Raw genomic sequence first — 18,465 nt, 5'->3', positions numbered from 1 at the left:
AAGAGTGACACCGTTAATTAGCTAGTTGTGTGCCGGGTAGAGGCAGAGAGGGAGACTCAGGAGGTTTCACTAGCTGTCAAGAACAGCCCCTACGCAATCTGGGCGAACAGATGTAAGGCTGAATGTAACAAAATTCAGGTCTGGGAAATAACGCCAAGAGTGTGGGGAGGAAAAATAATATCTGCTGTTTTTTTTCTTCTTCTTTTTTTTTTTTTTTTTTTTTTTTTTCCCCTCTCTTTTTTTTTTTTTTTCTTTTTTTTTTTTTTTTTTTGTATATTTTCCACCTCGCTTGATTTTTTTTTTCCTTGTTTGTATTTTTTTGCTTGTTATAGAGCAGATTCTTCTCCCATGAGCATGCTCACCTCTTTCTTCCTCTTCCTCACTCTTTTCTCTCCGCCTTGCATCGCGGGAATAGTTGATGTTAAAAAATTAAAAATAGTGTCACCGCCCGTCTTGTCAGCCTTTAATGTGAGTTACAGGCGACCAAAGAAGAAGAGACAGAAGAAGAAGAGTTTGTTTTGGTGTGTGGCGCCTCGGCAAACTGAAATGTATAACCCAGTTTGGACTCCCTGCTGCTATGAACACACTCAGACAACCATACAGAAAACACAGAAAAATATACCCTGCCTGTCTACCGTGCATTTGGCTCATCTGTGCTACTCTAATGTATTCTGGTCACCTTGGTCTTATCTGCTCTGTATAAAGAGACACTCATTCAGTTGGCACTGGTGAAGAGAGGTAACACAGGTGAGGAGCATTATGGCACAACTGTGATAAGACTCATGTTGATAAGGACGTGGGTGCCGTGCACTGACACGCATACAACAGAAAGCTTCCACGAATTCCAAGTCATGGAAAACATCAATGAGACAAACACGAGAAATATTTGATCTAACTGGACATAAAGTATTGAATGCACATGTCGCATTTTTCAGCTTTCACTCATAACAAACAAGCAGAATTGAGGTAATGTGAAAACACGCTGAAATATAAGAGCGATTCAACTGCACTTACAGTAAATCTTTAGACGAATATATGTAGATGGCTGGCTTTTAAGTGAGACAGTAATTATCAGTTATCTTCTCATATCCATACATAAGAGCCCATGTTCAAAGAGAGCATATTTGGTTCAGAAAAATAAGCACATTTCTCCGTCCTGCAGCATATTTTTTGATGATGTGACTCCTGCATGTGTATTTGTTTTGTTAATTGAAGGAGATGTGAGTCTTTGTTTTCTGTGGCTCTTTTCACTGTGGCTTGCCCCATATGCTTCCTATTACAGAACCCGAAACATTCACTCCAAGCCAGGATATAGCTTAGCTTCCAATAAGTAATATTATCACTTAATGCTTTCCACATGGATTCATGTGTTTTCTCTCTGTCTCTCTCTCTCTCCTCCAGAATTCCACGCTAACCATCGAAGAATTTCACTCCAAGCTCCAAGAAGCCACCAACTTCCCTCTGCGACCTTTCGTCATACCATTTCTGAAGGTAGATATTTAAACATTTACTACAGAAGGTTTGCCTGCCGGTCTGTCTGATCGACCAAATCTGGAAAGCATTTAGCAAGCTCAGATCCAGATGTGCATACTTATGTTCATGATTTTTCCTCCCTATTTTTGGATTCTCTCTCCTCTTTGCACCTTTATCTCACTCCCATATCTGTCTCTAACCTGCCTCTTCCCTCCTGCCTCACTCTCTGCGAATCCACAAGATACTGTCGCTCTCATTCTGTCTCTCTTTTTCTTGCTCTTTGCTCAATCTGTCTGCTCCTCTCTCTGCCAAATTAAACACTGCATAACTTATTTCAAAACTGCGGCTGATTTCACTCTTGTTTAACCCAAAGCTAGAAACTCTGTTCTGACTTTAATTTTTCTTTACAATTTTTGAACTTGAAATAAGCTTTTTTTTTTTTGTTTAACGTGTGCTGGATCAGAGCACAATAAGTGTGATGGTTTTGGCACCATGGCAACATTCTCTTTGATGTAGTCCTCTCCATCCTCCTCCACCTCTTTCTCTTAGGCTTGTTCAGTCATCGGTTCCTCATCCCACTAAGCCACGTTTTCAGCGAGTATTTTCCCATTTTCAACCATTAGCATTGTGTATTACCAGTAGAAGGAGCGCTCTTTCTAAGCATTCAGCCGTGCCCTTGCTTCAGCCCATTTGTCAGCGGTCGCCTTGTTTCACTTCACATCTCTTTATTCCAGTCTGGTAGATAAAAATGAAGAGGGATGGTGTTTTTTTTCTATTTGTGTCTACAGATAAAATAGCGGCCATTTATGTGCATCAGGGCTGTTTGTGTCACATAGGTGCATATTTTGAATGCAGGATTGGAGGAGCTAAAGCAGTCTGGAGGTGAGGCTGCTGCTGCTATGATTTGTTTTGGTAGTCAAAGATGACAAACGGGACTCGGGTGTATAGTGAGGGATGTACTGTAGCGGCGGCAGCAGTTCAGATCACGTTATCAGGTCTAGGTGAAGCTGAGCTCATTATCAGTGTAGTACTGAGAGATGGAGAGCAGTGACGGGTACAACATCATTTGTTTCTATTACACACCTCTGAAACGGCTCTGCCTTGTTTTCTCACTTTCTTTTCACTCATTTTTCTCAGTCTCCACCCCTTCAATCCTTCTTGATTTCTCTGTCTAATTCTTCCTCTTTTATCTATTCTCTATCCCTCCCTCCCCTGCTCTATCTGTGTCTGAGTGACAGGCATGAGGTAAATGTTATTTATGAAAACAAGGCAGTTACTTCTCCCTGAGCACAATATCATCCCACTTTACTCCGTGTGCGTGTGCATGTGTGCATTTGCAAATGTGTGCACGTGTCAGCTGACATTCACAAGCATATATTACCCACTGAGGTCCAGTGTGGATGTGGGCAGCAGAAATTGCTCCCACTAGAATCACTGTAACTGGCTCTTAACGACACAAACAGGGACTCTGTGTCCTCCCTGTCCCCTTCCTTGCATCACTCTCTCACTATTAAGTTTTTCATCTTTTCCTTCATTGACTCACCTTCTCATTTGTTCTCCCTCCATATCTTTATCCCTTTCCTGTCTCTGTTTACTGTTCCCCATCTATCCATCCTCCAGTCCCCCCTTCCCCACTCCTCTCCTCGCCAGATGGTTAGTGTATCACTGGGATGGCTGCAGAATCAAAGATGCAACTCTTTTTCTTTTTTTTTCTCCATCGCTCCTTCTCTGCCTCTCTCTCTCCCCAGTCTAATTTTAGTGTCTTCCCACTGCGGGGCCTTTAATTCCAGCAACCATATGGTAGCAGAGAGCAGTTGGAGGTGTAGGGAAGCTTTTATAGGTGCGTCGAAGCACAGCTGCAACAATGCGCGTCAGGGCTCAGAGTTTTTCATTACGCTAATGTTAGACCGAGCCGACCCCTCCATCCCCCCCGGCTCCCCAACCGCCCCCACCCAAACCCACTCAACTCCTTTCCCCTTCTCTTAATACTAAACCACAAATTGGTTGGGAGTCTTTACTGGAAGGAGGCAATCATAAACCACACAGCGCCAGTGACGTGATGTGTTGGCGGGACGCCCGCCACACGAGACGACAGGCTTACAAAGTAACAATGTTTCTCTGTTTTCATGTTAAAGTTTTTTTTTTTTCCATTTTTTTTTTTCTGTTTGCTCTCGTCTTAGCTGTCAAGTGTTTTGTTTTTCTTGTGTCGTGCTGAAATGAGAGGAGCGCTGTGAGACGAGGGGATAAACACATTTAGCTAAAGAGTGCGAGAGGAAGAGGAGGGGGGAGGGGTTAGGTTTAGGGAATAATTGAAATAGGACAATATAGACGTTCAAAAACTAAGTCACCTAGATTCTCCTCCAATTGCAAATTACAGAGAAACTGAAAGTTGATGAAGTGCAGCATATCCTGAACGTGGCATATTCTGAATTGTTTTTTGGCACCGTTTGACAAAATGACAGATCCAGTATTTTCACAATAAATCATCCGGGGCGGATTTTAGCTGCGGCTGCTGAACACTACTTGAAATTTTCCTTTTATGCAAGTGCAGATGTTGGTTACCATAACTGCACAGAAGCAAAACGCCATACTTTATCATATGAAAAATTATCCGGTTTCTCAGCGGTCTGCATTTCTTGACTCTGACTTTTTGTTAATGCATCCCACATCTCTGGCAATTAGGATGACCTCTAATTAATGAAAGATGAGTTCACCGGGGTCAAAGCAATCTATTTTATGCTCTTTTTTCAGAGGGTAATTACGATCATAAACTATTAACGGACCATTAACTCGGGCAGGTAAAACGTAGGCCAGCGCTTGGCATTTCTTTTGGCAACCAATTACCGGAGAGGATTTTCTTATGATTATGAAACATAAATACCACTAAACAAATCAGGTTTTGCGAGTATTATTTCTGTTTGCAAGTTGGCAAGGACACAATCGAATGGTCATAGTAATGGAAGCAAATCCGTCAGCTAATGTAGGACGGGAGGAAAGTAAGGGTGAAAGAGTGAGTAAAAGCCTGTAGATGAGTGAGGAAAGGAACAAACAAAACAAGAGACTTAGAGACAGATTATGTTATGAGGACAAAACAAAGATTAACAGACTTAAAACTTACAAAGATGGGCCCCTCCAAAAGCTCTTATGATGTACCTCGCCAAAATAGCCCCCACTCTCATTCTGAACCTGCCTGACGCAACACTTTCATCTTCTTACTTCAAAATGCACCCCATCAGATGTCTTTGAAGTCAATGTGCACATACCTGCATGACCGACCCTGTACCTCCACACAAGAAAGCAGACCCCCTTGTTATGTCAAAGAGATTGAAAATAGCTGTGGCTTCTTTTTTTTAAAAAAAAGAAAAATTATATGCCATAGAGAAACTCTTTGGGTGTTAATGCACACTGGGTCACGGGAAGTGGTGGTGGTGGTGGTTCTGTGGTAATGAGCAAACAGGGGTTACATGACATGGAAGAAAATTGGTATTTCTAGAGTGAAAACACTGAGAAAAAGTTTTTGAAACATGAAACGTTTTCTATAATATGATGCATTTATATGTTGTAAGCTGATTTTGTTTCAAATCAAAGAGATGCATCACTCTGGTTGAACTTATCTCGGTTCTAATGTGAATCATTAACAACATATTTATATTTTGCACAAGACCACAAGTAGGCCTCTAAATGCATATTTTCTCTTTTAAGAGCTTAACTTGACTTTGATTACCCTGAAAGCAACATAGACACAATGGTATTTGGATTTAACTGTTTTATTCAGTTCCAAACCTTAATTATTATGTTCGCTACAAGATATATCCGTTTAAAGATATTTTAGTATGCAGATTATTGTTGTCATGGTTTCCCTCTCTCACTGTGTGTGTATTTTTGTACTTTTGTTGAAGGGCAAAAAGGAAGATATTTATGTCCTTGTCAGTGTTGTATAAAAAATACTGTATGGTTGTTCAATTTCCTCTGGTAATACAGCGTTGTTTCCTTTTGTAGGCCAACCTGCCGCTCCTTCAGAGGGAGCTGCTGCACTGTGCCAGACTGGCCAAGCAGAACCCAGCTCAATACCTGGCCCAGCATGAGCAGCTGCTCCTGGACACCAGCACCACCTCTCCAGTGGACTCTTCCGAACTCCTGCTTGACGTCAATGAGAACGGAAAGAGAAGGACGCCAGACAGGTGGGTGAATGAGAAAGTCAGAACATTATTTTGCCAGTATGTGATCAGTTTAGAATCGTTACATAAATTCACACCAATCAAGATGCACGGTTCGTAGATGCACCAGCTCCAAACAGCCGAAGCAGCTGAGGGTTTTTTTTTTCTCTATCATTTGATCTCATGCATAAATCCCTTTGAGTCTGCCTGCATCCCCATGAATCCAAACATTACTCCACAGACACAAGCTGAGCCAACGCAAGGCAATAGTGTGATGTGTTAATGTATGTATGGGAAGTGTCTGTCAGTGCACCACCGGGCCTCATGACGTGCTCCATCGGACATCTCAGCTCCTGGCTCCTTCTCTTAATGGGCCAGAACTGAGTAGAAACTTGGAAAGTAGACCAGACTAGATCCAGACACGCACATCCTGAGGATAAAAAGAGAAAAAAGACAACTATGTCTTAATTAAATGTGTGAATGCGTATGAAGACTATATGTGTTTTCATTTACTTCCATGCTTGATTGGATGTGTAAGTACACAGTGTGTGCTTCTGTGTGTGTGCCTCTCTGCGTCGGTTCAATCCCCCACTCCCAGCCAAATCATTACATCCGCTTGTTGTCACGGACTTTGATAATGACTCAGTGTTCCCCGCTCTAATGGACAGGCATTGAGACGTGACGTCCAGGAACACACAGCACTGTAAAAAACCTATAGTGCTCTCTCCAACAGGCTTCCCCCAAAGCAGCCGAAACGGAAACAAGCACACAACCCATCCAGACCGATGGCCAGAGCGTGCATGTTTAAGACTGCGGTGCATTCCCAGCCCAATAAAGTCCATTTTTATGTGATAGAGCTGCAGTATGACTAAAGAATCATCCCAAACTGTACATAGATTTGTGCAAAAGAGCTTTTACTAATCAGAATAATAACTAAGACTAACAAGCCTTTAATAAATGCAATTATATATGCACAGATGCATGCAAACATTAACCATTATTAAGCATTTTTAAACTTCTTGGACAGAGGTTTGTGAACATTTGTGCGCTGTTGTGAGTTTGTGCCTGTGCTACGAGAACAATATGTGCACGATCTTCTGAAATAAAGAGTAATTCCCAGGGGTCTAAAAATTTTTAATACAGGCAGGGGAGAGGAAAATGTACTTTTTATATTTGCTGAGGGACAAAAATGCCAAACGCGATATTAATAATTCTCACCTCTCTTTTCCCCCAACAGTCGGATAGGCAGACTTTTTCTGTAATACCTGCATATTTGCAGGCCGTCTGGTGCATAGGGGAGTGGGCTTAGGGGAAAAGGTGTGCGTGTAAATGTGTGTGTGTGTGTGTGATGGAGAGAGAATAAGTAGGCATCTGTATTCAATGAAAAAATATGGTGTGTTTGTGTGAATGTGTGTGTGTGTGTGTGTGTGTGCATGACTCGCTATCCTGTGTGAAAATGTGAGTACAGTTCAAGTATGTGCACCTCTATACGTGTTTGGATGTGTGTGTGCGTGTGTGTGTGTGTGTGTGTGTGTGTGTGTGTGTGTGTGTGTGTGTGTGTGTGTGTGTGTGTGTGTGTGTGTGGCTGCCTTGGGAGATGGGCTGATAACACATACAGATGAGGCTCCAGCACCAATACGGCTGGCTAAGCACCTCTGGTTTCTGCTTACCTCTGCTCTGCATTCCCGCTTATTGGAGTCCTGTGTCGGAATATTGGAATTTGAATGGGAATCCTTAATTACAGACAACAATGCACTATCAATGCATCCAGATTAATACGATGGTCTGCAGGGAAGAAGAAGAGGAATAACACAGTGCAATATGCATATAAGAAAAAACATACATACATATATACACTCAGTATACAATAAATTCTCAAACAAAGGCATACATTTAAATAATAGCTGGGAGTGCAAAATTACCAGTACCTATGTTCTAATGACATGCATGGTAAATTCAGTAACTCAGCGTATTTTCACAGCATGAATTCCATCAATGGCATGCAACATAATTAAACCATACTGAACTCTAATGCTCTGAGTTTCTCTTTTTAAAAGAAATACTCCCGCTCTAATTGATTAACTCTGATTTACTCAGCTTTTCCTAATGTAAGTCAACACTTATTGGAAGTGTTTCACAATAAAAGTCTTCCAGGCAAGTGAAACCTGAATGGTTTTATTGTGAAATAAGGGAACTGTTGAATCCTCAACAAATGGGAGCAGATCAGAGAACAGGGAGGGTTTTTAAATATATATATATATATATATATATATAATCAAAGGTACAATTAAACAAGGGAATTTAGAAATAAAAGTAATTTCTCTCAACTCCCAGTTTCCAATTAAGGCAAGGGTTTTTCTTCAGTTGAGGTACAAAATTGAGAGAATTCATGAATGTTGTTCATTATGAGATGCATTTTTTCTAAAATTGGAAATCTTCGGCAGTTGGACATGAACGTATCTACAGAAGGTAAATTATGTGCGCACACATCAGTGCATTGTACAGGTGACGCGTGTGCTTCAGTGCCTGTAGATATAAACATTGTTGCAGCAGGAAGGCTGGGGAGATAAGAGTGTGGTTGGGGAACGGGAGGGTGGTGGATGGATGAGTCGAGGGAGGCAGCGAGAGACGGACGGATGGAGGGAAAGAGCATATGGAGAGCTGTAGATGAGCATTAGGAGCCCATAAAAACAGCTCATTAAGAAGTTCAATCTGTTCATCGGAGAGAGAGATGGGGAGGAAGAGGGGAGAGAGAGAGGAAAGTGGAGGATTGCAGATAGAGGAAGGAGGAGGCTGGCAAGATTTAACTGTGATCTGACAAAGCTGAGAACACACACACAGACTTACATGTGCAAGCATGCACACACACAAACACACCTGGCTACATTAATCTTTGGAAGCGGGCTAACAAAAATCCACCTGATCCCCTGGAAGCCACTTGAGCGAGTATGTATGTACGTGTGTGTCTGCAATTTGTGTGAGCGCACAAGTTCGAGCTCTATTTGTGAATGTGTGCGTACGTATGAATGCACAGCCAGGATGATTCCTGGAAAAACAGCCTTTCAGTGCAGTTCTTTTAGTCTGTTAGCTGGTCAACTCAAATCGTTCCTGAAGCACAAGGCGGTGGAACAGTTGTGATTTTTTAAGTTTAAGTTTGACTTTTGTATGTAACAACTGCAATAAGCACATTTTGAGTCAGACAGTAGGCGTGATGTCACCATCACATTGATTTGTGCTTCTTTCCAGTTCCCTTTTCCCGTGATCCATTTCATCCATGTCTCAGAAGGTCTTTTGTTATTTGCAGGGCTTTCACTATAACAAGAATGTCTTCAACTCTGGTAACAGCAGCAAACATTTCAGCCATATTTGGTCTTATATTCAGTTTTATTTTACTTGGAACAAGTTAAGAAATGTTGCCAGTAGGTTGAAATAGTTCTGCATGTTCCTAATGCAGCGATTGGATTCTGACAAAAGAGAAAGAATCTGGAAGAAAACATAAAAGCGAAACTCAAATTTAGTCTCTCTTTCTTTTTCCATCCAGAACCAAAGAAAACGGCTTTGAGAGAGATGGTGCCCTGCACCCAGATGTTCACCCTAGCAAGCGTCCATGCACCATAAGCCCCGCCCAGCGCTTCAGCCCATCCAATGGGCTATCCTACCAACCCAACGGCCTGCCCCACCCAGGCCCGATCCCTCCGCAGCACTACAGGCTGGATGACATGGCCATCGCCCATCACTACCGTGACACCTACAGACACCCGCCCTCCAATCATCGGGAGATCAGGGAGAGAGCCAGGCCTATTGGTGAGGACATGGGGGAAAGATGGAGGGCTTGTGTGTGTGCATACATTTTGGATTTGGGAGACACAAACTAATCCCACTTCATGACATACTATCAAAGCTTTTAATCTGTAGTAGCATAAAACATAAAGATAGGTTGAGACACAAAGTTAATAATAATAATAATAAAGTCTCTCAGACCACAAGGCCGTCCTGCTGCCTCAGAGCGCACAAAACCAAAGCAAAGGCTACTGACTGAAGTAATGCACTGTGAGACGTACAAGTGCACAACATAAGCACATTTAGACACCGTGTCGTCGTATTAGAGACTTTTTTCTGCATAGACCGAGCCTTGATGAAGCTGTAATGACAACTTTGCCTCAGTTCTAAAAATAGTAGAGACATTTACCATGTCTCGCCTTGTGATGGATGTTTATTGGACTGGAAGCTCAGTCATTTGAGTCCTGCCCTCAGGGTGGGAGAGAGATAGAGAGAGCAAAGAAAAAGGGGGGAGTGAGGGAGGAGGAGAAAGAAATGGATGGAGGAAGAGACCAAATAAAGGATAAATCAAAAGACTATGGGAGTGATGAAGTATTGTTAGACTGATCCTCTGTGTCATACTGACTTGCCCTTTATTTATCTTTCTATCTGTCTGTCTGTCTGTCTGTCTTCCTTTCTTCTTAAGGTATGCATACAGGGACCAGGCAGGAGGAAGTGATTGACCACAGGCTGACAGACAGAGAGTGGGCAGAGGAGTGGAAGCACCTTGACCATGTAAGAAAAGTAATAACATTTTTTTATTACTATACTTTACAGTTCTCTCTCTGTATGTAACAGAGATTAGCTAAGTCCTCATTTCAGTCACATTACATTGTTATATATCACATTGCGCTCTAAGTCACTGTTAAGAGTGTTTGTTAACCACTTTACATAAAAAAGTGACCTTTAAGTGTTTTGTGGGCTATTGGGAGATTTGACATTACATTATATTATTAAGACTATTAGACATTTTTATATAGACGTGTATGTGTTTGATTGCATCTAAATTATGCAACCAAAACAATGTTGTTTGCATGTACAACCTCAGTGTTGTTAATCCATTTCCCTTAAAGCTACAGTCTGTATGTGTTTTCTGCATGTTCAAACTACATGAAACACAAATGTATTGATGTCAACAGGAGAGTCTGACAAACCTTTCAAGGTCAAGTCAAAGTGTCTCTCCCAGTGTTACTCTACCAAAATACACAATAGAGATGAATATAATAATGACAGATAAACTAAAATATCATAATAGATGTCGCCTTTAATTTAGAACCCCGCCCTCTGCCATTATACCTATGCTGAATTTAAATCGATCCCTCCACATCTATGTGTAAACTCAGCGCCTTGCCCCCTCCCTGTCACCCCCAGCTGTTGAACTGTATCATGGACATGGTGGAGAAGACAAGGCGCTCACTGACAGTACTGCGGCGGTGCCAGGAGGCTGACCGTGAGGAGCTCAACTACTGGATCCGACGATACAGTGATGCCGAAGAGCTGAAGAAGGGCACCACTAGTGGGCAGTCAAGGCAGCAGAGCCCAGCAGCACAGGAAAATGCAACTCCAGGTAGGGGATCACACATAGTGTACATGGGATTAATATATTTTTTTTATTTTCTCCTGCACTTTAAGTCCAGTAAGGCTTGATAGTGAATGTGGAGTTCCTCAGGGTTCAATCCTAGGTCCTCTATATTATTTGTTCATGCTGCCACCAGGACAGTCATTTTTATATATTGCTGGCCCCTGAAAACCTTTTACAGCTACCTAGTTTACTGCGTCAGTGACAAAACAATATTGTGCATTATTACTTAACATTTGGTGGAAATATCATTGCTTGATCTCTGATTACTATGGCTGTGTTTGTGTTTCCTAGAAATTCACAGGGAGATGCTGCACCGGCCTGTGTCTGGCTACGTCCCAGAAGAGATCTGGAAGAAAGCTGGTGAGCCCCCCCTCTCCCGTTCTCTTTATCTCGCTGTAGTTTTTAAGACATTTTGCTCTGTAGAAATCAAGGCCATCTTTTTCGACCAGATGCCCCCCCCTCTCATCACAGTGTAGTCTGCTGTCTGCAACTTCCTCCCCTGGTATACTTGAATTAATGTGTTAGGCTGCTCTTAGAAAATCATTTATATTCGATACAGTAGGAAGTTAAATAATAAGAGTTTCACCACCACACTCTGCACACTCCAAATATGATGTCAGGTCATAAAATGATTTTATTGCTCCAGTCAAATAAGGGACATAAGTAGCTTTTACAGCTGGTCAAGTGGTTTTGCTGTTGAAAGTACAGTAGCAAGACTTGATATCTTTTTGCTTTTGGCACTTTTGTAATCCCCTTAGCAACAGACATTGCAGCTATTCTATTTAATGAAAGTCTTGTAAAATTGTAGAGGGAAATTTGTAGAGCCAGTTAAGACCATGTATTGAAACTAATTTGTTACTTTAACAGATTTCATTAGTTGCCATTAAATTTTTAGAGTACACAAACAGCATTCTTTAAACTCGTGAGCGCAGCTGCAATCACCATTATCGCTGTCCTGAAAAACTGAAGAAATTTTCCATGGGGCCTTCAACACTCGTGGAATCCACTTTGTATTCACCGTCTGTGATACAGTATATCTGCTTTTTAAACCCCTTGGAGAAAAGAAATTGTCCCCTTGCTTGACCAAGCATGATGTGTGAGATACTCAGAACAAGTAATATGCATTTAAATTGAATTGAGTATCACCATCGGGACTCTGTCTGCTCTCCAGTACTCTCCTCCCCTCACCAGCTTTGATCGATCTTCCATCTAAGGCATTTGGTGTGTAATCACAATTCCATGCACAAGGCATATATCACACGGCACCAGGGCAATTTCCATGACTTCAGGCAGCACAGTAGGTTAAAGACAAAACCACCCTGGTTTAAAAATGTAGCTCAATCATGATTGAGAGAAAATGTCTCTGTCTTTTTAAAAGCACACACACTGTCTGATATTTAAAACAGGGTTAAAATTGGTAATACAAGTGTAATGTGCACAAAGGAAATGAAGTTAAGTGGAGCATATTTGACAGACATGAAGCTGCGTCTGTATCTTTTGTCTGTAGGATAAATAGTGCCCACTGTTTTTTATTCACTCTGCATTCTTTTCTGCATTTCCAGCATCTGTTTCAGTTCAGTCGCATTTATTCTGGCTGAAGAGAGACTGATATAAATATGACCCAGGGAGGATTGCAAAATAGGATTTTTAACACAATGGAGTGCAGCGGTGAATACATCTGTTTGAAATGGGCAAAATGTTTACAGTTGGTGATAAATATTCAAGCACCTTGCACGGTGTCCTACCGGTTTCCCACTTCCCCTCACCACATGGGCCTCTGGGATCACAATGGAAATGCATAATTTAAATATAAATTGCCTGATTTGCATACACAATTAGTCAAGTTACAGGCTTGATGGGAGCAAACAAAAAGCCTTCCTTTTGCTTTGACGTTCAGTTGGAATTCCACCGCTTAACACCCGTGTGGCAAGGTTATCCATTTCACAAAACAAGTATAAAATAACACATTGCTCCCGCTAAAACAGGTTTTCTGTGCGATTACCTGAGATTATTTGGCTCATGCCGTTGTCTCGAGGATATTTTTCCAATTAAAAGAAAAAATATATAGTTTGCTCATCTTCAAAACAAAATCATTTCAACCTTTTTGGATTAAAACATTGCACATTGATGCATTAAAGGATTTACTGTACGTGATTAAACATGCCACAGTCACATAAGAATATAGTAATTAGATAGGGGCACGCAAAAGTGTTTAATTTGTGAATATTACTTCCTAAATGCATTAATAATTAAATGAAAGCAATTGATGCGTGTTAATGTATATATTTATCACAATTAAAAAATACTTACATATAAATGAGTGAAATGAGTTGTATAGTTGCAGTTTCTGTCTAGTGATATAGATTAGATGACTGCTGTCGAAATGTATTTACTTCAGAAAAATGTTATTGTGTTTAGGATGGCAGGCGTTGGCAGGATTTTTATTCTAAGTCCCTTTCCCTTTGTGTGAGAGATGTTCAAAACTTCCATCGACAGGGTGATATAACACACATTATATTGCAGGTTCGGGAGGCTTGACTTCCTCTGTCTCCACACTCTTTCCAGAAGAGGCGGTGAATGAGGTGAAGCGACAGGCCATGTCTGAGCTGCAGAAGGCCGTGTCAGAGGCCGAGCGTAAGGCTCACGAGATGATCAGTAGTGAGCGGGCCAAGATGGAGCGTACGGTAGCCGAGGCCAAGCGGCAGGCGGCAGAGGACGCTCTGTCCATAATCAACCAACAGGAGGACTCCAGCGAGGTAGGAACATGCAAAGACGATTAAGAACACCCAAAAGGTGTAGCCTCAATCTTTCAAACACATCTTCTTGTTTGATAGCTGGTATTGTGTCTGACTTTGTTGTCTTTTTGACTATACTTTTACGTTTCCAGCTGTTCTGGTGACTCTCAAATGACACAGATGATAGGATCTTCTCTTACAAAGATGTTTTTGTTGTACTTTCATCATCGTATTAGTAAAAGCAAATCATTGTAGGTTGTCTTTCAAATATCAAAGAGGTTGCTGATTGTCAGCAGCTTTCAAAGTGTTTTTATAGTCAGGAGATAGAGGAGGGGGCGGTGTAAAATAAAGCAAAGCAAGGTCAATCAAGCATCTATTAACTTTGACTTCCTCCTTCCTGTATATTTCCGACAGAGTAGCTGGCATGTTTGGAAAGGTGTTACTAGTTCAGATGAGAGGAAATAAGGGAAGGAGCTTTCATTTGCTAATCACCATTGGAGACCTTGACGTTTAATCAGTTAAGTGAGAGGGAAATATGGCTCACATCTGTCATTAATTGCTGGATTGATGTTTATGAGCAAGAAGCGCCCCAGAGGAGAACTTTCAGAAGCTGTTTGTAACCTTGTTCTCCTGTTTCCTGTGGATATGCAGCCATCCTGACATGCTCTCCCTGCGGTTTCCAAGATATATAAGAGGCCCTAAGTGTAATCATAGATGGGTTTTTGATCTGTCTGCGGTTTGTTTTAAGCTGAGGTGTTGTAAAAGCACAGGCTAGTTCTGTTGAGTGCAGACTGGTGCACTGATATCAGTTGCTGAACTGAAATGAAATGTTCGCTAGTTCCGTGTTAGATGTTAGATGTGGTATTTTGTTGTCACAGACGTATGATTAGCTTTTTGTGTGAGTAGAGGCATAAATTAAACAATGAGGGGTACTAATTACAGTTTTAGCAGTTATCAGAAGTTCATCGGTGGACCCGGCCAATTGTCTCGATTGTGAATCCCTCTGCTGTATTATTTTTCTGTTAGTTAACTCTGTCTCTATCTGTCTGTCAGAGCTGCTGGAACTGTGGCCGCAAAGCCAGTGAGACGTGCAGCGGCTGCAACACGGCGCGCTACTGCGGCTCCTTCTGCCAGCATAAGGACTGGGAGAAGCACCATCATGTCTGTGGTCAGACCCTCCAAGCCCAGCAGCAGCAGCAGGCCAACCAGCAGCAGGGAAATGTCCCAGGGTCAGAGACCCCTGCTCCCATTAGCTCCTCCGCCTGCACCCCGAGCAGCGGAACTGGGAGTCCGGCTGCTACCCCGCCTGCTGCTACCCCTCGCTCCTCCACCCCCAGCACCCCGTCCTCCTCAGCCCTGGATGGCACACCGCGCTAAGAGACTCACACAGAGGATGGAGGCAAATGTCTCCAGGGCTTAACAGCCAGCCCTCAGCCCCACAAACAGCATGACTGTCTACATTGCCTTGCAAAGATACTAAGCTAAAGAGATGGCAATGCTTCTGTCTATCTTGCAGCGTAGTCATAGAAGGAGGAGGAGGAGGTCCATAATCAGGTCATATTGACTTGCCATGACTTTAAAGAAACACAAAGATATTCTTTGTTTTGAATGAATGAATTTAAATATTGACATCCTTTTATTGTTACACTTGCTATTCTTGTTGTCCGTTTGTCGTCGTGCCTGTTGTTGTTAATGTTGTTGTCATTGTAGCTTATCTTATTTTTTCCTGTAAATATTAAGAGACTGAGCAGAGATAGCCGTGAACTCGAGACAAGTATATCTGACCTCCCCTTTATTAAATGTTTTAATTTTCCATCCTTGAATTAATGCTTATTTCCTCCCTGTACCTGGAACATGAGACTAGTCAACCTCATTTTACCAAACAGAATACCAAGGGATCATAATCTAGCTAGCAGAACGACTGAGGTCATCAATACTCTTTGTAAAGAAAGATATCAGATTTAAATACCCTGAAAGAGACACTAACGTGATGGAGAGATAAACAAGCTTGCTGCCTGGAGAGAGGAGAGGGATGGACTGAATCTCTGGCCCACAGACCGCCATGAAATGGGCAGATGTGCAGCAGATTGCAAGCAGAGCCAGCTGTTCAACCAATGTTATTTCCCTCTCACTTGTAATAATATCCAGGTCAGTGGGCTGGGAAATACAAATCCATCTCCCTGAAGGATGTAAAAGGAAGAATTCCTGGACAAGATACAAAACTTTGCCCACTGCACATGTGGAGGATGTACTGACTACAATTCACACGTGCATGCATCGGTAGATCGCAGAAGCTCTCAAACAAGGAAGCAAAGTCACCATCCCACCAGTGAGACTGTCAAATCAGCACGACAGCAGCCGCCGGGCCAGTCAGAGCTGAAAACCTACAGAACTCAGTAGGAAGCTCATTCTGCGCCCCAGACACTCCCCTCCTGTCTCAACTCTGAAAAACATTTTTCATCTTTCTTCATGTTCTTATTCTTTTTCTGTAGATGTCATGGTGTTTAAGACTTCTGTCCTGTGGTGTCACCAATGGTTATTTATTGTATATGTGTTGGACAATTGTGACAATGCATAGTACTTCAACCAGTCACAACCCTAAGTCCTTCATAACTCTCTCTCTCTCTCTCTCTCTAGCTGGTGCAAAAAGAGATAAAAAAAAAAAGAAGTGTTATCTTTTTTCGAAGCTGCTTTTCTATTCTGTGTGTAAGTGGTAGATCCCTCGTAGTTCTATAAGTTTTACTTCCCTTCGTCCTCAAGAAAAGACACAAGCTATATCTCAGAGCTGCTACTTGAGTCCGACCCAGATCTTTTCTGAGAACTAGCATGTTGCGCGGAATGCTACCCTAAATGTTTTGTACAAGGGACATACATAAATGTATTTGCACTGTCACAGAGGTTATTTCAGCATGCTTCTTTTCAGCATACTTGTGTTGTCGGTATAGAGCCATAATTCATCAACCATTTTGTATGTAGTGATAGCATCATCTGTTTTTACGTTCTTTGGGATGGGGGCAGATGGAAAAATGTAAAATCACCAAACTCACTTTTTTTTCCCTTGTTCTTCTTCTCAACATGCTAGCAAAAGCGGCCATAACATGTTTTTTTTTTGTTCGTTTTTTTAAATAGTTACAGACAGTGCATGCACATTACTGAACGTTTGTTAAATATTTGTTATTTTTTAGAAAAAACTAAAAAAGAAAAAATGACCAAAAAAAGTTTAAAAAAAATACAAAAAATATTCTAACAAACTAACTTTCCAAATGCAGAGGTGTAGACTCCGATTGACAGCTTTAACACTGCAAAGCACCAGGTAACACACAGTATTAACACAAGAGATAAACAAAAAAAAAACATTAAAAAAAAAAAACAAACAAACACCAAAAACAGCCAAAGACTGACACCAAGGACCAAAATCCTGATTTAAACAATTTTCAAAAGAGGTTTGTTCACACGAATATTTGGTTATTTATTTCTACAGCTTTTGTTCACACATTTATGGAACAAAACAAAAAAACAAAAAAAAACAACTTCAGCGTCATAAAAGTAACTTATTTTAATCATTTCCGACGGCACTCATCTTACATTGTGAAATGAGAAGATGGGACTTAAACCTAATGGACATTTTACAGCAGTGTTACATTTTAACTGGAGCAATAATAACCAATGTGACACGAACACTGATGACCACTTTTGAAGGTATGAAGATACTTTTTTGCTAATTTTCTCATTACACAAATGTCAGATTAAGTGCCCATTTCAGCTTTAAGCAGTTAAGTTCTTTATTCTTAAAGAGGTGATTGTGAGACTGGGCTTTCACGCCAATGCCATTTGCAGTTATTTTCTATTTATTTACATCAAAGTATTTCTTTTTTTTTTTTTTGTCATTGGGATAGATAATCAGTCGCAGCTTTGTTGTAAACCTTCAATGTAAATCAAACAAACCTCTCATTCGCAGTAAGAGAGCACTTACCCTGACGCACACAAAGGCTCTTCACCCCCAAACACCTTGGTGCTACACAGAAGCGCGTTACAAATTCTGACCTCAAGGATCAAGTGGAGGCCCTCAAAGGTTCTGGGCTGTTTGCTCCCTCTGTACTTCCTCATCTCTCCCTTCTTGTCTAAATAAAATACACACCTGCATTCTTGACTCTAAAGGGTTAAACAATCCAAAAAGGTGTCTGACACCCTACTAGCGACTACTCAGAAGCTGTGAAGAAACAGCCAAGCTGTTTTAACACTAGTGTATTTGAAAGTATACAACAAATAACGTGTGTTCATCATTATCAGGGCAAAAAAACCTGGGTTTAAAAAAAACAAAAAAAAACATTATCGCTCAATGATTCTTTGAGAAGCTCTATTTTTTTCTTTCTTCCCTCCTCTATGTGTGTTTTGCTACAAATTCCTCGGTGGCAAACAAGTCTCACTCTACCTCTTACAGCACGATAAGAGCATCAGTCACGGCGCTGATACTGGTCTAGTCTAAACCAAATGGGCACAAGAGAACAGGAAAAATAAAAAACCCAAAGTCGAAGCTCATACAGCTGCAAAACCATATCACTACTTGGTAACAATGCAGACCTCATAAATAAATGAAACATAAATGAATAGAAATGAGAAAAAAAAAAAAAAAACTTTTGTTATGTTCCTTTATGCCTGTGGCGTTTCTAGAGTACATCAAGAATTGTTTGAACAGATT

General features: G+C 41.3%; 1 protein-coding gene across 4 annotated transcripts in view; it reads left to right on the top strand.

Moving 5' to 3' along the window:
- Positions 1 to 17,658, top strand: part of runx1t1 (RUNX1 partner transcriptional co-repressor 1) — a 56,008-nt gene extending 38,350 nt beyond the window's left edge. The window contains exons 4-11 of one of the 4 annotated variants that reach the window (XM_010736112.3): positions 1,402 to 1,491; positions 5,473 to 5,654; positions 9,172 to 9,434; positions 10,096 to 10,184; positions 10,821 to 11,016; positions 11,323 to 11,391; positions 13,597 to 13,787; positions 14,820 to 17,658. In XM_010736112.3, coding sequence (XP_010734414.1) covers positions 1,402 to 1,491; positions 5,473 to 5,654; positions 9,172 to 9,434; positions 10,096 to 10,184; positions 10,821 to 11,016; positions 11,323 to 11,391; positions 13,597 to 13,787; positions 14,820 to 15,143 — 1,404 coding nt within the window. In that variant the 3' untranslated portion in view covers positions 15,144 to 17,658. Of the gene's footprint in view, positions 1 to 1,401; positions 1,492 to 5,472; positions 5,655 to 9,171; positions 9,435 to 10,095; positions 10,194 to 10,820; positions 11,017 to 11,322; positions 11,392 to 13,554; positions 13,788 to 14,819 lie in introns of all 4 variants that reach the window. The other 3 variants (XM_019264284.2, XM_019264285.2, XM_019264283.2) reach the window with 3 other exon arrangements.
- Positions 17,659 to 18,465: the final 807 nt, after the last annotated feature.

Source organism: Larimichthys crocea, chromosome XIII (assembly GCF_000972845.2).
Source record: "Larimichthys crocea isolate SSNF chromosome XIII, L_crocea_2.0, whole genome shotgun sequence".
Classification (NCBI taxonomy): Eukaryota; Metazoa; Chordata; class Actinopteri; family Sciaenidae; genus Larimichthys; species Larimichthys crocea.
Note: the sequence above shows the minus strand (reverse complement) of the source record. Positions and strands in the feature narration are given on the sequence as shown.